Here is a 22,080-nt window from a genome sequence, read left to right as displayed (position 1 = left end):
AATATATGTTCCCTCAAAGTAGTGACCATAAATGCCCAAGCAACATTCCTCGTAACAGCCCCAAAGTGGATGCAATCCACGTGTCGATTAACTGGTGAATGGTTACACATAATATGGCATATCTACACAATGGAATACTATTTAGTCATTAAAAGGGAGCAAACTATTAAGTCATGCTACAATATGCATGAATCTCAAAAACATTATGCTAAGTAAAAGAAGCCAGATGCGAAATACTTCATAGTGTATGATTCTATTTATATGAAATATCCAGGAAAAGCAAATACACTTAGCCCTTCATATCTGTGGGTTCCACACTCATGGATTCAACCAACCTCTGACTGAAAATACTGAAAAACTGAAAAATAACAATACAGCAATTAAAATAATGCAAATAAAAAGCAATACAGTATAACAATTATTTACATAACATTTACTTTGTATTAGGTATTATAAATAATCTAGAGATGATTTAAAGTATATTGAGCATATGTGTAGGTTATATGGAAATACTACCCCATTTTATAGAAGAGACTTGATTTTGGTATCAAAGGATGTTCTGGAACCAATCCCCCAGAATATCAAGGAACAACTATATATAGAAACAGAAAGTTGGAGGTTGCCCAGGGTCTGCAATACAAATGGAGACTGACTAAAAGTGGGCATGAAAAAAATTTTGGGAATAATGAAAGCCTTCTAAAACTAGATTGTGATGATGGCTGCAAAACTCTGTACATTACTAATAATGAATTGAAATGAATATTTTACACAAGTGAATTTTAATATATATGTTATACCTCATTAAAACTGCTAAAACTAAATAGTGCTGCTAAGCTTATATAAGCAGCTTTTAGCTCTAAACTGCAATATTACCCCTTCAGAAAGGTCTTACCTGGATACCGTCTCCAAAATATCCTTTTCATAGTTTTGTTATTATAATCTGTTTATTTTCAATTTTACCATTTACCACAAGCTGTAACTATCTTATTTATGTATTGACATACTTATTTACTGCCTTTCTCTTCAATCAGAATGTAGGCCCCATGAGCGTTGTTACTTTGTTTCTCTTATTTACTACTTTATTCCCACAATTTTGCACAGTGCCTGGCACAAAGACATGTTTAACAGCCATCTGTCAAAGGTATAAACAAACAGATTAATGGATGACTAGACAAATATCTAAATAAATAGATGAGCCATATTGGCTAAGCAAATTAGTTTTGTGTATCTTTAGGAGACACAGAATATAATCTTTCATTTTAAGAGAGGAATAAAACTTGCAACAGAAGGAAAATGGTATTTCCTCATGATCAAGAGAGTGGAATTCCTTCCCCAGATCAGGCACCTGAGACTTTTATTCCCAAAGAGGACACAATGCCAGAACTGAGCACAGCCAACATCTACCTCTCTTTTACTTTAACCATCCCATTAACAAAGTTGTTTTCTCTAGAGTCTAGATCCAATTAAGAGCAAGGGCGGCAGAGAGGAGAACATTGAGGAAAGCAATGTTAAAGACGTTTGCACACATTCCTCTGGGGGATAGAGAAAGCTTTATTGGCATTCCTACCCCTCCTCCTCTTTTTTCCCCTTCATCCCCCACCTCCTAAACTCTTTTGCAGAAGGCATCAGGACAAAGAAGCACCCAGCATTCAGCTCAGGAACAGAAAATAAATACACTGGGAATACTCCACGGTCCCTGGCTGAATACAAAGCAGTGATTCAGCAGAGAAGCTGCAACCTCAATGGGAACAGAGAGCAAGTACTGAACATAGCACCAGAAGCATGAGAGAAAGAGAGAGACTGAGAGAGAACATCTTAATGTTCTCACTGTGTTTTCCTTCTGCGATGTCTCCTATAATAACAGTTTAAATGCAGTAGTAAGTGAAAAGAAAAAAGAAGAGGAAATAGATTCATAAATAATAGTGCACAAAGGGAAGAACACAGCAAGATCAAAAAGAAAGTATCAGTATTTTTTTTTTAACAATTAAGAATGAACCGGAGTCTAAAACAGGTGATGAAAACAAATGATTAGAAAGGGAATAGAGAGGGGAAAACAAGCGATGCACTTTATTGGTTAGTTCAGAACGAGTAGGGGAGTGTGTTTCATTCGTGTCCTGTGGCCCTTTGGCTTCAATTATCTTGTTAAAAAGTCTGAGCTTTATTTCCAGTATGTATAGTGGGAATAATGTGCATGTCCTCCTTTCCTCCTTTCCTCGGGTCTGGTGAGGACTAATTAGGCAATGTATGTGACATGTCTTTAGAAGTGTAGAGGGCTAGATAAACAGAATGCTTTTTTGAAGTGGTTGTACATTGTTGGTGCTGAATAAACATTAAATCACATTCAAGTTTTGAGGCTGAGCAAGAGAGAGCAGTTTATAGTTCATTGGGGAAAGATTTAAATTTCATTCCAGCATTTCTAAGCTAGTGACAAAACACAAACAATTTTCCATAGTCCTACCTTCTCCAATGGGCAATTATTGATAGAAAAAGAAATCGGAGGAAGCTCTCACTAATGAAGGCTGAATGTTTTATAATCAATTGAGGGTCACAGGACAACACAGAATATGGCAGCACAGGGATAAAAAGTAATATCCAGATAGATATGAGGAAGAAATTAAAAAGAATATTTCTAGGTCTTACATAGAGACTTAGAGACTTAGTCTAACACAGAAGAGAGGACATAGTGTGGATTAAATACCAGATTACTGACTCAATAAATTCTACAGAACCTAGTAAGTGAAATGCAGTATTAAGAGTCTTGGAATGCCAGGCTTTCCATTTTTTCTGATCGATGGAGCTCTGTATGCAGCAAATAAGGCTGGGTGCCAGGTTTATACTCTACATATTAGGAAAACTTTGGGGAGTGTGCCATTTTATTATAATTTCATTTCTTCTATATGCAGACTTCCATTTTTCTTTCCTTTCAACTAGATTAAATACCGTAAATCACAGCTTTATTGATAGGAAAGGAGGTATCTCCATTACTCCTAAAAATGCCATCTCCAAGAGGCCAACTTCCCTAGAAGTTGAAGAAGGAAAAAAAAAAAAAAAAAGAGAGAGAGAGAGAATGGAGTTTGCCAAGTCAAATAAATTGTCTACCATGCAGGGGCTGGGCATTTAGATCTGATGGTGCATCTAGTTGTCTAAATCATAAAACATTTGTTAAGTCATCAACTCAGGAAACGCAATTATCACCCAAAATTAGCAAGAAAGTATTTTTTTTTTTTTTGTAGTTAGCTATTTAATGAGGTTCTTAAGACATTTAGAACACCAATTTGTGAGGATAAATTCCATTCGTCAGGGCAAAAACAGATCGCAGGTAGCCCTGGAGCTGAGGAACAGCTTTGATGTTTGGTAGAATTTGTGAGTCCACAGCTTTCTGATCAATCTTGCGCTGCTCTGTAATCTCGTATTTCTCTTTCTCTGTGTCGAAGATCTCACCTTCCTGGTGTCTGGGCTTCCGCAACTTCTTCTTCTTGAAGTAAGCATCAGTAAGATGTTTTGGGATTTTGACATTGCTGATATCGATTTTGGTTGAGGTGGCAATGACAAATTTCTGGTGTGTTCTTCGTAGAGGAACTCGATTGAGGACCAGAGGTCCAGTCACAAGTAACAAGCCACTAGCCAGCTGCTTCAAGAAAACCACCCTCTTGCCCCTGTGGCGTCCAGTGAGGATGATCAGAATGGTCCCGGGGGTAATGCTGGCTCGCAGTTTTCTCACGTGCTGACTGAAGGGTTTTTTGCCGTGGCTCAACAGCTTTCGAGGCACATCTTCAGTAGGATAATATCTAGGCATTTTGCGAAGTTTAACCACCCGGGTACCGCCGTTCTTGTCACCACCAACTGGTTTTGTAAGAGTTGCAAGAACCTTCTCCTTCTTTTTCTTTTCAACCTTGGATTTAGCGGCTGAGTACTTCCTCTTGTACATGGCCTTTCTGGAATACATGGCAGATCCGGAATACCTGCCAATTCCTCTGACAAGGACAGGGTTGCGGCTGCAATGGGGCTTCCCCTTCTTGGGCTTCTTAGCCTTGAGGTTACCCTTTTTCACCTTGCCACCAGCATCAGCCTTCTTGGCTTCGGGTTTCTTCTCTTTAGCATCTGGCTTCTCAACTTTTTCACCCGCCATCTTGCAAGATGGGAAAGAGAACTAAGGTTTCGGCTTCCGGTCTATCAAGAAAGTAATTTTAAAAGAATTGCTCACCTATAACCAACAACATAGTGAGGTTATATGCTCACCTTTGATATTTTCATTGACCCTTCATGTTTCACCATTCCGTATTTACTTATGACAAGGGAAAAATAGATCCTGTATTGTTGACCTTTACCTTTGGCCATATAGCCATAGAATGAGGCATAGCAGCAAATATACTTCATTCTGTACATACAATTAAAAGAAATTATTGAGCCCTACTACCTGTTCAACCCTGGCCCAGGCAATATGTGGAACATGGAAGGTAAGGCTTAGTGGAAATAGTACTGTTGCAAATATGGCTCTGCTAACAAGTAGTTGTTTGACCAGAGAAAAGCCATTTTCTTTTTGGAGTTTTATCTCTTCTTCTTTAAAATGCAGAGAATGTGATATACTTAGGTGAGTATGTCAATAAAAATATTGATTGAAATGTTACTCAGACCAAGTTACTCCTGTAATCTCTAACCGTCTATGATTTAGGGAGCTTACAATCTGGGTGAAGATACAGAGCTAAAATGCAGAAAACTATCAGCAAACATAAGCACAAAATTGATACTGCCTATAAGTCCATAAATAATAAACAAATTAATTAATTAGAGGGGAAAACAATAAAGATGAAAAAATTAATGTTTTTTAGAGGAGGATGGGCTTAAAATGAGTAAAATTTAGGTAAAAAGAAGTGAAAAAAACCATACATCCTAAAGGAAAAAAAAATAATACACTCTAAAGGAAAGATGGACATGATATATCAGGAAACATTTCTAACAAAAAGAGAGGGTAGGAGAGAGATACTTTAAGACCTGATGGTGCCTTCAAATTGAGGCTGATGCAACAAAAAACTGGAGGCCAATTTTAGTTTATTGAGCAAAAACAGAAAAGAAAAAGATGAAAAGGTATGTTTAAAGAAGAATATAAACAGTAATGAAAATCTAAAAGGCTAGACTATAAACTCCATCTCATCCACTGCTCATCACCAGTACTCAACTAAGTGCCTAGCAAAAAGTAAGAACTCAACACATGAGGCCAGGTGCCGTGGCTCATGCCTGTTATTCCAGCACTTTGGGAGACCGAGGCGGGTGGATCACCTGAGGTCAGGAGTTTAGGACCAGTCTGACCAACTTGGTGAAACCTCGCTCTACTAAAAACACAAAAATTAACCAGGCGTGGTGGCGGGCACCTGCAATCCCAGTTACTCGGGAGGCTGAGACAGGAGAATCACTTGAATCCAGGAGGTGGAGGTTGCAGGGAGCTGAGATAACGCCACTGCACTCCAGCCTGGGCAACAAAGAGCGAAACTCCGTCTCAAAAAAAAAAAGAACTCAATACATGAAAAACATGAAAAGACTGAGGTTGGTAATACACTCATGCACTGATAAGGATTTGGAATAGAATGATAGCATTGGGAATAAAAAAGCACCATTACTTTGAGACAGCTCATTAAATTTACCAAGTGTAAAGAAAAAAAAAGGCAAAATAATTAATAATAAAAGCCTAACAGCATTGCAGCACAATCGGGAAACCAAATCTGAAATGTGAACACATCATCTGTGGCTGCCTATATCTTCTCTCTTTGTTCTGAACCCTGGGGCCATCATCTTACCATATTTCCTAACTCTGTAACAACATGGTGCTGTCAACAGCATAGTGAGGTTATATGTAATGGTAAAGAATTATAAACCAAAGTAGACTATCGTATGGGGGAGTGTAATTATTATTATTAATACTAATCTGCCTTGAGGTTAAAAAAAAAAAAAAAGTCTGCCAAGAAACTTGAAAACAAAAATCTCCTGGGGTTTTTCTGGTAGCATATAACCTAAGATTGATTTACTCTGCTGTTGTGTCCTCACTTCCTTATTGAAGTGCCTGCATTTCTATTCATTCTTTCTCTACCTTCATTCATTCATTCATTCACTCATTCATTTTCAGTGTTATTGCAACCATTAAGACTCAGCTCTTTCATTAAACATGTCCATAGAAACACTTCAGCTCACAGCACTTTTTGAATAGCCATCAGAGCTACAATTAGAAACAAACTGTTTTTATTGTTACTTAATTTTTTTAGCCCCTTGAGGGACTAGAACATGTATGGATCCAGATTTTTGTGGGGCCTGGAATTTTACAGTTTGAAGTTTTTCTTTTAAAAAAATAAATACAAAATTATAAATTAAAAATAGGAGCTATTTAGAGGTAAACCCTTATAATGGCCCATGCAAGTAAGGAACTCCAAAGCTAAGCTTCCCTATAAATCTACTTCTGTTGAACATTTATTTAATCTTCACAGAATTTCCAGCAGAGGGCTATGCATACTAACTAACCATGTTACACTCTCTCGGCAATTTCATCAAACTCACAGTTTAAACTCTACCCTAGTAGGAAAACAGTTGATGTTCCCAGGTAACTCAGAGCTTTTTCTTAATCAGGTCCTCAGAGTCACTTGTCAATGGGCTCTACCTGAATGCCTGATAGTCTTTCAAACTCAATTTAGTCAATGAAATTAATCTCATTTTGAAAATCTACTATTTCATTCCATGTGTCTTTTTGTATTTGTTCCCCATCTTTGCCACGTAGGTATTTCCATTTATGCTCTCCCTTATTTACTTAGGACTGTGTGTCTCTCTACCCTCCTGCCAACCTTCTCATGCCAATTTCCTACCTATATTTAAACTGCACATATCATTACCTGGTCTAGAATTGTCTGCAAATTTTTTATTAAGATCTTTTTTGGGGGGAGTCTGAGGAGGGCAGATCATGAGGTCAAGAGATCGAGACCACCTGGCCAACACGGTGAAACCCCGTCTCTACTAAAAATACAAAAATTAGCTGGGCATGGTGGTAAGTGCCTGTAGTCCCAGCTACTCTGGAGGCTGAGGCAGGAGAATTGCTTGAACCTGGGAGGTGGTGGTTGCAGTAAGCTGAGATCGTGCCACTGCACTCCAGCCTGGTGACAGATCTTTTGTCATCAAATAAATTTTCTTAACTGTTTTTAACTAAGGAAATGTCCACTTTTTAAGAAACCTACCATGTATTTAGAAAAAAAAATGCATTTTTTCATTATAAAAGAGACTACAAAGACTCAAAAAAGAGTAATTCATTTATGTTTGAGATAAGTAATGTCTACATATAACGCTTAGAGAGTATTTGGAAGTTTGGAACCTTTGTACCAATCCTGGAGCTCCCCAGGAGCCTATGGCTTGGGAACTGACTGTCTAAATCTTTTCTCTTGGGACTAAAATTGAGTGAAACTGTACTTTATTTTCAAAAAACGAACTCTGACATATTTAGGACTTTATTAGATAATTCTTAGGATCCCTTGCCATTACCTTTAAGAAGCCCCATTTTTATTTTAATATCCATAGATTTTTCCACTGGGAATTTGTAACATTCTTGGGAATATTTTCAGCTTTACACACAGATAACTAACTTTGGGATGGGGGTATTAGTGTTTTACTGAAATTCTGGTACCTAATCCTTAATCTGTTGGTTCCTAAACTCTCTCTATCTTTTCACTTTTTGTAAGTCCTCAGTTTTCTTTGTTTGGACTTTCTGAGCTATTTCAAAACTGTTACCCAAAATGCTATATTATATATTTAACAGTTGCCTGGCTCCACAGACAAAGCTGTGCATAAATGCTTCTTTCACTGTGAATACTGCTAAGGCAATGATGAGGTAATTAGCTAAGTACATGTCAGCTCTACAGGAAAGAGACTGGTTTCATACTCTGATAATTGCTGTTTATAAGTTTTAACAGTTGCACTTTTAGGTAAATTAAAGTCACTTTACAAAAAGAGATAAAATAATGAACCATGCATACAAATACTAACAAGGCAAAATACTGGTGTTGGTGAAAGAAATTGGGTTCAGCAAGAGGTGGAGATATATTCAGTAAAATAATTGACAGATGACCTTCATTTGATGGTTGACCTCATATTTTGTGGAAGAAAAGGGTTTTTTTAAACTATAAGAACAGAAAGCCAGAAATGCAAATTATTTTGCTTCATTATTGCTGATGAGTGCACTTGATATGAAAAATAAAGAAGTGACACAAACAAAACATTCCTCAATTTAGAAATAACGGATTTACTTATAGGCAAATGATGTCTACATACAACCACTGCCACCACATTCTACTGGAGATCATCTTTGATGATACTGTGGGAATCAGTAGAGAGAAAGATTACATCAAATATCTAGGGAGATGGCTGAGTGCTGGCAGGGTTCAGAGGGAGCCAAAATTGCAGAGGTTCAAGGTCTGGGATAACACAGGCCTTAGAGTAGGCAGAAAGCCAATATGAGACATGGATTTGCAGATGACATCATGTTTTACTCTTTGGGGGAGTAAACAGTTCAAGTCGTATTAACCAAGAGGTTGACAAAGGGTAAAGATTTCATGGTTAATATAAGAAACCCTGTTTTCATAATTTCCTAATTCAGATGGTAGCAAAATGTTCAGTTAGAGATGTGATAATACAGTGGGAATTAAAACCGTAGTGTAGATGTCAGGCAAAATTATATCAACATGTGTGGCAAAGTAATAGAGGGAATTAGAAGACGTAAGAGATGAGGTCAGCATTTGACCTGATTAATCTTATGCCTTTCTATGAAGCTGACTGACGTTAAAAGTTACTTTCTGAGACCAGGTTTGTCTTGATATCGCTCTACCTAGAAAGATGAAAGGCCTAAATAGCTCTTCAGTCTTAATAATATACAGTCCCTCTCTCTTGACATGTTTGCAAATTCTCCAGTGGGAAGAAAATAATAGAGGCATGAATATTAAAACACACTGAAAACTATTAGAGAACATATTTCTAAATGAAATTCTTCATAAACAAAGTAATAATAGAATTTCATAAAAAACGCCTCCAAAATAAACTACAGAGGGAATTCAGAATATCCCATAGTGATGAAATGTAAGTACTAGCAGAGACCTGAGAAATCACTCATTTCAATCTTCTACTCCATAAAGATGTTTTTATTTTTGTTTTTATTTTAATAATATTTCTTAATAGAGGTCTGCTTAAATACTAAAATAGATGAAAATATAGTTCCTTAAAAGGAAAGCCATTCCATTTGGCAGAAGAGAAACTGACATTTACAAAATAAATACATCTATATCCAAATATATGCCTAAATATAATTGTAGATACTTCTAATTCCTTCATATAATGATCTTCTTAGGTGAGAAGTTTAATATCATTATTATAATTTTTATTTTATAAACAAAGAACCAGAGGCCTAGTAGGGATAAATAATTTATCAGTTTGCAGAGCTGGTAATTGATGGGGGGATACTTAGAGCTAGGTCTTCTGGCCCAGAAGCTGTGTTATTTCTACTATGCCATTTGAATGGTCATTTTTATGTCATTCAACTAGATTTGCTTATTTAATTATGTTCTATTTAAATTATAAACTACCATATTTTTATTTCTTTCTGTTTTTCGTCTTCCTTTTCTTCTTTTTTGAATGAGATTTGGTATAATCATGAATACACATAAACAACTTTTTTTTAACATTAGCTAAAATTTTCTTCCCTATAGTTTTCATCCATATTTACCTTTTAATTCCATCAACAAATACCTCAGCTATCCCCTTATCTTTGTCTCATACACATGATGGAAAGTTTACTTCCTATGGTTTTATCCAAGTGTTGATCCTGGCCTGAGACAGAATGAGAGAGACCTCTACCACTATCAATCTGTATTTTTTTGGCATAATTGTTTGAGAAAAAAAAAATCTAGCTCATTTTTGACCCATAATATATTAACAAGTCTATTAGAAACCTGTGGAAGTACCGATACCCAAAGTAAATGGCATTTCCTTGATCTAACAGCCTGGAATTATATTTGCTCGTTAAAAAAAAAAAAAAAAAAATCTATTTGCCATGCTATGTTTTGTTCCCAGGGAACACATGTTGGCTTCTAGTGATCACTGCTTTCTTTTCCAAATCTATTTAACACTACATTCTAGCATGTAGGCTTTTGGTGGGTAAAGTGATTTAATGTGATTTTCCCCTTGTAGTTATAATTAGGACAATATTTTATGTCACCATTATGAAACTGTTTCTGTTTTCTACAGATTTTCTAATGTTAGTAATAGTATTTGTATAATTATGCTCTCAAGTTATTTTAGTGCCCTGGATATAATGCATATCAGTCTTACAGCTGAAGTTGTTTATATTATTCTAATCACATCTTCGTATGCCCTGGATTTTAAAAATTGCAAAGGGTATAATAGCATAGTTTTGAGAATTTCACTTGGTAAACATTATTCTTCTCTTCCAGTGGACACTCCGTCATCCTCATCAAGCATGCTCATTAACAAATCATTACATCTCTTTGTGACTTTGAAAGAAAATAGAAATTTAGTATGGACTTAGAATCATAAATTCAAAGAATTAAATTATATTTTTAAAAAATACAGTTATTTCTCCTTTAGCTAAGGCAGCATTAATTTTTGTCCTATAATAGCAAATAGAAAAAGAGTTAGATTTCCTTTCATTTTTTATGAACTACATGATCGCCAAGATCTAATAGAAGCAAAAAACATTGTTTGACTGCCCTTACAATGTAATCTTAGCACCTTGCATGATTAATTAAAAATAAAACATATTAATCAAAATAAATTAAGGTAGCCATTGTGTGATACCTCTTATATACTGTATCTGTTTACATGCTTGATACCTTTAAAACTTTGGTTTTCTGTATAATTGATGCATCAAATTAATTATGTTCCTATTAAAGTATGACATGACCCAAGTTCAAAGTAATATTCATGTCCATATTTTGTTTATGTAAATTTTATGTAGATATAAAGCACATTTATGCTTTTACTTTTTTGTATATAATTATAAACATATACAAAAATAAAAATAAAGTTAAGGTCTTGTACTCAAAAACAGCCACACTATATAGATTAAGCATATTCATGATACAAATTAAGTATACTTCATAACAGATCCTGTACAAATACATACTCTTATTTTTAGAAGAATTAGATTTTGAGTTCTGTTTTATGTTTATGCAAGAATTAAAGCATTAATGTAAACATATTTTTAAAGTTTTCTATATTATGACATTTATAATATAAGTGTTTTTAAAAATGTGCATATCATCATTCTATTTATAACTTCTTGCATTTCTTCTTCTTGTGAAGGCAGCTATATTCAAAAACATAAAGCCACTTCACAAGACCAAGTAGGAGTTGGAACAATGGTAGCTTATTTCCAACTTTACACAGTTAATGGTTTTTGCAGAACTAAAGGCTAAATTTTTTCATGCCCAATCTAGAGAGTTATCTAATCAAGTAATATCTTGTAGACTTTAAGCAGTTTATTGTTGTGGTGATGATCAGTGCATCATATTAGTGCCCAAAGAGATAGAACAGAGGTCAGAAAGAAAGACAAACAAAAAAATCCATTCTCCTGCTAAGTTAATGATTCAGCAATATAGAATGCTGATCTTTAGATATGCTTATACAATTACATCATGAACATGTAGAAGGTGACAGCGATCTTTAATTATCTCAAAACAAACACCAGCTACAACTGGCAACCATATGTGGCTTACGTCTCATAAAATGAACAGCCCTAATACACATATGCTAGAGTGAGGTGTGTGTGATGACACAAAACAATCAGAAGTCAGGAAACCAATTATGTGTCCCAGTCAGTGTTTTCACATGTAGATACTTACTATGCGTGACTTAGTGTTAGGCTGCATCACTTTCTTTTTAAAAATATTTTGTTTCTAGTATGATAGGGTGGCAAATAGTAGCATAACTAAAGTACAACTTTAGAAAGGATAGAATTAATTTTAGGCAAATTATAGAGATTCAATATAGAAATGCATCATTAGACAATTACAATAGAATAAACAGTAATGCATTATTTTATGAAAAGCTAGGTTGCATGTTTCCTCGGGGTTATTCATTTCCCTCTGATCTCACATAAATAATACCCTTGTGCATTGGAGAAAGATATACAGAAGTAAATTTGGGATTATTACAAATTCCACTGAACATTCCAGTTTTAATTTTTCCAGGAATGCACAATGAGCTCTAAGATGCAATGCCCAGGTAAACATCACTATCAGTATGAATAACCACTTTTAGTCAAATAAATGTAAGTGATATGCACATTGCCTCATTTCAAAAGAAACTAGAATGGATCTATGGAGATGAATATACCTGTCGCGCACAAACCCTCTATTTAAGTAATTCCCAAATCCCCTATTTAATTCCTGAAAATTCAGTCACCTGCAGAGGGAGAAAGCCATCTAGCACTCCAGGAAGGTAGATTCCTTCTTCTCAGAGCTACCCAGGATACTGACCTCTTCACAGATATCTCACTTCAGGGCCATTGAGTGAATCCTTGTTCTGTCAGAAACTACTATTTTACCTAAGAAAAGGGTGTGCTTTATCTAGGTCCCTATGTCTGTAACACTGAAACTTTGGGATCCTTCCCAAAATACCCCCATTTGCCCTACTCATTTTCTAAAAAACAATTCTGAAGAGAACAACTGCAATGGGAAATTTTGAAGGTATTTCTAACCAAACCTTTTTACCCTACCAGTAATCACAGAATTATCTATCTCTGATTTTACGACTAGACCCTCTTCAACCCCACATCCACAATTACTCCAGTGGTGGCTGACTTCACCAAAATATTTTCCTTCAGTATGATATTCTTCTAATGTGTTTCCTATTTTAGAAATCAACTTTAGTCAGCTTGATTTATAGTACAACCATCTTTCTCTGTTCAATTCAGTAGGCAAATATTTAGTCGAGCATCCACGGGTACTGAGCTAAATTCTGGGATGAAAAGGTAAAGTAAACGAGATGCCTATATTTGAGGCAAGACACAAGTAAACAAGATGTTTTTAAGACATGAAGTAAATGCAAAGTTTAAAGGATTCAGGGAGGCTAGCAGTGATAATAAACAGGATACTTAGCTTAGCTTGGGAGAATTAAGGAGGATTTCCTGAACGAGACAGCACCAGAACTGAGTCTTAAGTCTTGAAGGAGGAGCAAAGAGGTAACCTAGTAAAGATGTTTGGCGGAATGAGGGTTAGAAGGAGGAGGAGGAGTCTCACTCTGTTGCTAGGCTAGAGTTCAGTGGCGCGATCTCGGCTCACTGCAACCTCTGCCTCCAAGGTTCAAGCAATTCTCCTGCCTCAGCCTCCTGAGTAGATAGATGGGACTACAGGCACATGCCACCACACCCAGCTAATTTTTGTATTTTTAGTAGAGACGGGGTTTCACCACATTGGCCAGGATGGTCTCGATCTCTTAACCTCGTGATCCGCCAGCCTTGGCCTTCCAAAATGCTGGAATTACAGGTGTGAGCCACTGTGCCCAGCCGGGGCTTTGACTTTATGGTGGATGTTCTTTGAAGGATCAAGTGATACATTTAGACTAATACTGGAAAACCATAGGTCTAGCATAGGCCATCTCCAGTCCTTCTTTCTGCCAACTTCATAAAGTCTAGAAGTTCTAAGTAGACTGAAGATGTGATCTGGTAAACTTAAATAAGGCAGGAAGAAGCACTAGTTCAGTTCTTACTTAATGTCAGACCTTTGTCTCCATCTTCTCCCCCACAGAGCTAGACCAGGTTTTATGATCTGAGATTATACAGTAAGAGTTTGAAAAGATGGAGCTCCACGCTTTGAGATTAACCTTCAAGTCATCCCTGGGTTACTATAGCTTTGATACAGAGCTTCAGCTCTAAAAACTGGGTCCCTCTCTTTTACTCCTTAACCAAGTTACCCATCTTGGTAATGTGCTCAGGTCTAAGTCCCTAATTCCTGAGGACTCAAGTTCAAATCAGCTCTTGTCCCAAGGACTCTGGTCCTTTCCTGAACTCCTGGGGCTTGTAACTGAGTCTTCATCACCAGTTGACAACCTCTGTGTCACCCCTGCCTGCCTCCCTGTGGGAATAACTAGGGGGTGCTGGCCTGTTGTTTCTCCTTATTGTGCTTTGTCCTTCTCTTGATAAGACCTTGTTGGATGTCTCTGGCCCCATCTCTCACTGCTCGGAAAACCTCAAGAGATCTTGTCCTGCGTGCCACACCAGAAGCTACTAGACACCTGCAAGAGGGCTTTTTGCACACTGCCTCACTACTCAGGAGCCAGAGCTGGATCTATACTCAGTTCCTCTCAACTGGCCACCATCAGCTTCATTGTTAGCCCAAGGCAAATTTTGTATCTACTGGGGGAATAAAAGTTCTGCCTTCCTCAAAGGATTTTAAATAATAAATCTACAGGGAGTATAATGAGTAGAGAACCTCTTGAGGATGTTCAAAGAATATCTATAGCCATCCTAATCAGGCAGAAGTTCATAAATTACAATAAGAAGGCAGCAGGTTTAGAAACTCGGTTGTAGTAACTGAGAGAAAGGATCAAATTCCGATGAGAAGACTGAGTAACAGGCAGAGGTACCAGAAACAAGAAAAAAGGAATTTTCTTAAAAGGGGGCCACGGTTGTGAGAACCAAGGGATCCTTGTAGAGGTTCTACCAAATGTGAAAACAGCTTTAGGAGTGATCTTCAACAAAGCAAACAAAAACATGAAGTGGGGAAAGGACACCCTTTTCAACAAATGGTGCTGGGATAATCAGCTAGCCACATGTAGGCAAATGAAACTGGATCTTCATCTCTCAACTTATACAAAAATCAACTCAAGATGGATTAAGGACTTAAACCTAAGACCTGAAACTACAAAAATTCTAGAGGATAACATTGGAAAAACCTTTCTAGACATTGGCTTAGGCAAGGATTTTATGACCCAAAACCCGAAAGCAATTGCAATAAAAACAAAGATAAATAGCTGGGACCTAATTAAACCACAGAGGTTTTGCACAGCAAAAGGAACAGTCAGCAGAGTAAACAGACAACCCACAGACTGAGAGAAAATCTTCACAAGCCATACATCTGACAAAGGACTAATATTCAGAATCTACAATCACCTCAAACAAATCATTAAGAAAAAATCCCATCAAAAAGTGGGCTAAGGACACGAATAGACAATTCTCAAAAGAAGATATACAAATGGCCAACAAACATATGAAAGAATGCTCAACATCACTAATGAAAATCAAACTACAATGTGATACCACCTTACTTCTCCAAGAATGGCCATAATCAAAGAATCAAAACACAATAGATGCTGGCGTGGATGCGGTGATCAGGGAACACGTCTACACTGCTGGTGGGAATTTTAACTAGTACAGCCACTATGGAAAACAGTGTGGAGATTCCTTAAAGAACTAAAAGTAGAACTACCATGTGATCCAGCAATCCCATCACTAGATATCTACCCAGAGGAAAAGAAGTCATTATTCGAAAAAGATACTTGCACACGCATGTTTATAGCAGCACAATTCACAACTGCAAAACTGTGAAGCCAACCCAAATGCCCATCAATCAACAAGTGGGTAAAGTGATAAAGTGTGGAATCTCTCTCTCTCTCTCTCTCTCTCTCTCTCTATCAATCAATCAATCTAAAACTCAGCCATAAAAGGGAATGAATTAACAGCATTTGCAATGACCTGGATGAGATTGGAGACTATTATTCTAAATGAAGTAACTCAGGAATGTAAAACCAAACATCATATGTTCTCATTGATATGTGGGAGCTAAGCTATGAGGACACAAAGGCATAAGAATGATACAATAGACTTTGGGGACTTGGGGGAAGAGTGGAAGGGGGGCGAGGAATAAAAGACAACAAATACGGCGCACTGTATGCTGCTTGGGTGATGGGTGCACTAGGATCTCACAAATCACCACTAAGTAACTTACTCATGTAACCAAATATCACCTGTATTCCAATAATTTATAGAAAAAATAATTAAAACCAATAAGCTGGTAGCTTCAAGTGGAGGAAGGAAAACCCATGCAGTACAGACAGATGGTAGACATGTGAAAGATGGGACATTTCCTTGAAACAAATCCTCCTTGACCAACACTAACTGGATGATCCTCCACAGGTAAATGCAGATTTGATTTACAGGGAGGAGAGAGAGGGAAAAGGGGAGAGGAAGGAGAGAGAAGGGAGGAGAGAAGGGAAGTGGGACGAGTTGGAGGGAGGAGGAGGGGAGAGAAGGGAAGGGGAGAGGAGAGAAGAAGAGAGGAAGGAAGAGGAGAGAAAGACATTTTTAAGCATACATTTATGTATAATAAAAACGGCATTTCATCAGATAAAATGAAAACCAAAAAGGTAATCTCAAGTGGTACTGTGAAATGAAAATTAAAATACATGAGTTCTAATTCTCAATTGATCACTCAAGTTTTTGGACAATGAACTAAATTTTTCTCTTCTCAATTACATCACTTTAAAATGAGATGGTGGACTGCCTATTCTCCAAGGCCTTTCCTATTCTACATTTCTATGAGGTTTCCCTACAGTAATTAACTAAATCTGAAGTAAAGGGTTTATTATGTAAAGGTTAATCACACATTAACTGGAGGTTAAGTTTTAATTACAGGTAACTACAAAAAAAAAAAAAAGTCTACTTGCCCTGCACTCCTGAGAAGAAACTCAACTATATCATAAGATGCTTGTGACTTTAAAGGAATTGAAACAAAATAATAAAAACATTGTAGTGCAACTGGCCTGTGTGTAGCATAGAAATAATAATAAAAGGCTTGTTTTCTTACATTTTTAAAATTTTCTAAAAGTTATATCCTGCTGTAAATATATGACTATAGTCTTAAGAGCTTATAGTTTATACCATTACATAGTTTATAAAATACTTTGATACATATATCATTTGATCATAAAAATAGCTTGTGTAGTAGGCAAAAATAGTTGTCAGTTATATTTATTTAATAGATTAGAGTCTTTCATGCTATTTAGAGGTTGGTCTTCTGACTACTTCTTGACCATTTTGAACTTATTATATCTTTTATGAAAAATCTTTTATCTATGACACAGGCTTGTCTATAAGTTTTAACTAAAGAGAAATCAATATATAAAATTGAGATGAATTATATAAATACAATTATTTAGCAAATCACATATTCATGTATATAAGTGCACAGAATTTACCATGCTTGAATATGTTAGCACAGAAGCCATTTTCCTTGTCTAAATATTGTCTCTTTTCTCCCTTGTGATAGCATTAGAAGCAACAAAAAAACAATTTAGAACAGTTCTATATCTTGTCTAACCCAAATGAGACAGCACAGAATAATAAACTTTATGTTATTTCTGTAGAAATTATGTAAATCTGATTCATATTAAAGAAAGTCACCCCATTTTCCATGGCCTCATAATGATGAAATTGTGTAACAAACAAATGGGTTTATGGTGGTCTATTTCCTCTCTCCTGTTTGAATTTGTTCATCTTTAGCTACTGACATATTTCTCAAATGGTAAAACGTGACTTCAGTTTTTTTACTGATATCTATTTAGTGCTGCCCTGAAAATGATTTGTAAAAGAGATTCTTTATCCAGTGAGGCATTGGTTTTTACCTCTATGTACATAGCAGAATCATTAAAAAACAAAAGAACAACAACCTGTGCCCAGTCCCTTCTCCAAACAAACCACATCAGAAATTTCTGAGAGGAGAGGATATGCGGCATCAGTATTTTTTAAAAGTTCCGCAGCTGACACTACTGTACTCCCATGGCTGTGAACTATCTAATGCAGTGCTTCTCCAACATCAGTATGCTAGCGAATCGCTAGTCTTGTTAAAATGTGGACTTTGATTTAGTCCCTCCAGCACAGGTCCTGAGATTTTGTTTTTGTAACATGCAACTATGTGATACTTAAGATGCTCATCTGTGGGTCACACTTGTAGTATCCTGTAGTATCCGCATCAGCTGAGAACTTGTGAGAAATGCAAATTCTCAGACTTACCAGGGACCTACAGACTCAAAAACTCTAGTGATGGAGGTCAAGCAATCTGCTGTAGCAAGCCCTCCACATACTTTACATACACACTGAAATTTGAGACACATTGGCCTAAAAAACAGGCTGGAGTGCAGTGGCGCGATCTTGGCTCACTGTAACCTCTGCCCCATGGGTTCAAGCGATTCTCCTTTCTCAGTCTCCCAAGCAGCTGGCACTACAGGTGCGCACCACCATGCCCACCTAATTTTTGTATTTTTAGTAGAGATGGGTTTTCACCATGTTGGCCAGGATGGTCTCAATCTCTTGACCTTGTGATTCCCCGGCCTCAGCCTCCCTAAGTACTGGGATTACAGGCGTAAGCCACTGCACCCAGCCGATAGTTTTAGCATTTTGTAAATCAAACTGAAGCTCAAAGTATTCAAGAGACTTGCTTAAAGTTATAGCATGCAAGTATAGATCCAAATTCAGAGCCCAGATCTTCTGAGTCGTACAAACTAACAGGCAGGACATTGAGAGAAAAACAGGGCCAATGACTATAAGCTCTAAATTATGCCCCGGAGGAGGGATATCTCTGAGGCTCAGATGATGACAGGGAGAGGGACAAGGATATTCAGGCAACCTCCTATCAGGTGAGTCACAGCCCTTTGTATTTGGCCCTCTCAGAGACCACAGTAAAATGCACTAATCCTTTTTGGCCTGAGTTTGCTGTTATGTGGAATCAGCTTTGAGAAACACAAACATTTAACCCTCACCAGTGACTTAGTGGATGAGTTAGACACCTTTGGTTCTTTCCACAATTCTACAGATATGTCATTCTAAGTCAAACCACATAAAATAAAAATCTCCTGTGTATTGCATGTGTGTACAGACGCACTTATATGTCTCATACTTACAGAAAAACAAATGGCCACAATTTGCCATTTTCTTACGAGATTTGCCCACTGTGTTTCTTAGGCCATAAATGACAACAAATGATAAAGTTCACAGGTACATAAATATTCTTTAATAAAATGTATATAATATGCCATATTCCTAGATGATATATAGTGTGCTATACTCCATTATTTACTAAGTATATTTGATAAAGGATTTATTGGCAATGCATCATCCTTAAAGTATCAGGGCTAACCATCAAATTTTGATTACATTTAGTGATTTAACTACAGAAAAAGAAAACTCCATGATGGTCACAAACTCACCCAGTAGGCCCAGGCCCACAGTTTGTTTCAAATAGTGAATTGTAAGTCATAGAAAATCACGTATCGTGTCAAGAATTCGACTGTTGACACTTTATTAGTGAATATTGGCATTCCAGATGACTTACAGAAGATAAACAGAAATTTGAACAAGATCTTCACATTTTACTATCAAATAATCACACCTTCTTTTGTTGTTTCTTCTTTTCCCCCCTTGGTGTAGAAACGAACAGGGAATTAAAGACCCCAAATTTGAAAAAACTTAACATTAGCTATTCTACATTTAGATACTTAGTTTCCTTGGGAATCTTTAATAATTGCTAGGTATGCTGACATTTAACTGGGAACAATGTTATTATCATTAAAAGTATTATAATATCCTGTAAACATCAAATAGGGTCACAATTACGAGGTAAATAAAATTTTATTTCCTTGAATTTAGAATATTTAAAATCACAAGTGTGAAGTCCCTGTATTTTAACATATGTCCACTTGTTTTATATCCAGATACACATGTGTATGTATGTCTTACAAAGTTGCCTTATGAATAGATATGTGATAATATAATGTATTACGAAACTAGCATGGTTCTTTGTGGTCAAATATTCTATTATTATCTTTTCAGAAATCTTCCACTCACATTGAAAATACGGTCAGTAGGACTACTAAAAATGAAATTTTAAAGGTTGGTTTGAAATACCCTCTATTTCCACTATTCTTTGACTTGTAAGAGAACTATTAATACATAGTCTCAACCTGCCAATATTAAGCAGGAGGTGAATCTCTATAGAGATGAGGGTAGAGAGGGAAGAAACAGTGTTAGAAACTTATCCAGTAATTGAACTCTTACTCCTGTGGGAGCTGGTAATGAGGCAGGTAGACTCTGTTTAGAAAAGCACCTGAGGCAGCTTCATGACTGAAGTCCTGTGGATAAGCATGTCTCACTCTTTCCTGTGCACACAAATATAAATGCAGATTCTGGTTATTCTATTTAGGGAGGACCTCCAAGGCTGCTGTGCTGCTGCCACTACTTTGTGAATCACACTTTGATTCTTTGTCCCTGGGATAGAAGAAGTTGGTATTGTGGTTATCTTTAGTTCTTTATATAATTTCTCATATAGATCTGTAATCTCCTCTAGAAAATAATGGAGTTAGGTATATATACAGGAGGCTATCTCTCTTTCCCTCCAGTTTTGTCACCATAATTATATCATTTTTATTATTTTCAAAATGATAGAAATTGCAGGGCAAGACCTGAAGACTAGTGTGCACTCTCCTATCTGATGCATAATTACACTAAAGATCATAATTATATAAAAATGACCATCAATCTCCAAAAGAAACTCTTGTTTCACAGAAAACTTTAAGTCAGTGAAGGTAAGTGTTTTGGGGACAGACAGCTGAACTCCTGTCACTGTATCATCAGAATTACAAACCTCCCTTGTCTCCTGTTGCCATCTCAGATTCTTCAGGGCCATAGACTCACTAAGAGAATTATGTTTTTTCTCCTAGCCATTTCACTTTCTCAGTGCCAGACATCTACTGTGGCTTCCAATGAATCGAGGTCTCCTTCCTTTCCTCCCCTGAAAGCTCAGGCACCCAGTAAAATGTCACAAATAAAGTGAAAACATGCCTTTCCCTGTCTGGCCTTATAAACAGAAAGCAAGAGCACCATTCTTCACCAGGAAACTGACCCACAAAGCTTACTGGATTTAAAAAGATTGAGAAGAAGGTCAGCTAAGAAAACAAAGGGAATTCTCTCCATAGTTAATTCGGAGGAAGCTCCACCAACCCCAAAATAAACCCTTGTCCAAGGCAAGGAAATAAAAAAGAGGGCATGTAAGGTGAGGTCTGGAAAAGAAATGGTGTTTCACAGGCGACTTATTTGCATGCTCTGTTTGTCTATCGTTTCTTTCCCAGAGAATAAGTGGTTCTGTGTTTATTTTTTCTCTCATAGTCCCTATTTCCACACTGTAATGTCTGCTAAAGTGTAGCATTTAAAACTCTGTTTCTATTGTACCATAGACATACAAAAGCACATATGTATCATCCATAGATATGTATACAGCGAGACTGCCTCTTTACAAAAGTATAAGAATATTTTTATTCTTCTGAATTAACATTTCTATACTTATCGAACTCTTGGACACCTATAGTTTAAGGTATAGGAGATGCTAACTTAGAAAGACCTTACAAAGCTCAAGGACACTGAAATAAAAAAACCTATACATTCAAGTTATTCATTTTCCTCATATTCAATCTTGTAACCAGTGAACAAAATATCTAGGAATAGCATACATTTATATAGAGTGCTTCACCATTAAAGGGTTAATGATGTTAGGGAGTATGAATGTTAGCAATCGAAATGGCATGCTTTTGTGTTTGCAAAAACATTTTCTGCACCATGTCCAAATCCCTTTGCAAACAGATAAATGACCCTATAAATCTTATTACTCCATGTGGATAAATCACACATGCAGGTTTATAAGGCTGAAGAGCTAGAAGGGAAAATCTGCTTTGGATAGTAGGATCTTTGGGATTCATAATCACCAATGCTCAGGAAATGAAGAAAGGAGTGCTTACACATTAGCATTTTCTCACTTTTTACAATCTGGAGAAACACATACCCACACAACACACACACACGCAATGCAAGGCACACAACACACACTTTCCTCTCTAACAAGGCTAGAGCTCCCAAAGCAGGACACTGTGACAGCCAACCAAATTTATTTCTGAGAAAAAGAAAGAAAACTTTGCTGCTGTCGGCAGCTCTGCAAGAGAACTGCTCCCTGATGCCCCAGGGTTTATGCACTATCAGCTCCTTGCACACAGATTAGAGGT

General features: G+C 36.8%; 2 protein-coding genes across 3 annotated transcripts in view; both read right to left on the bottom strand.

The window, feature by feature from the left end:
- Positions 1–22,080, bottom strand: part of LSAMP (limbic system associated membrane protein) — a 664,124-nt gene that overhangs the window by 640,168 nt on the left and 1,876 nt on the right. The window lies entirely within an intron of this gene.
- On the bottom strand, positions 3,216–4,176 carry LOC117083485 (60S ribosomal protein L6-like). Its single transcript, XM_033211184.1, has one exon. The coding sequence runs from the start codon at positions 4,127–4,129 to the stop codon at positions 3,263–3,265; it is 867 nt and encodes a 288-aa protein (XP_033067075.1). The 5' UTR covers positions 4,130–4,176; the 3' UTR covers positions 3,216–3,262.

This window comes from Trachypithecus francoisi, unplaced genomic scaffold, assembly GCF_009764315.1.
Source record: "Trachypithecus francoisi isolate TF-2019V2 unplaced genomic scaffold, Tfra_2.0 Lachesis_group0, whole genome shotgun sequence".
Lineage (NCBI taxonomy): Eukaryota > Metazoa > Chordata > Mammalia > Primates > Cercopithecidae > Trachypithecus > Trachypithecus francoisi.
The sequence above is the reverse complement of the archived record's forward strand: the minus strand, read 5'-3'. Positions and strand labels throughout refer to the sequence as shown.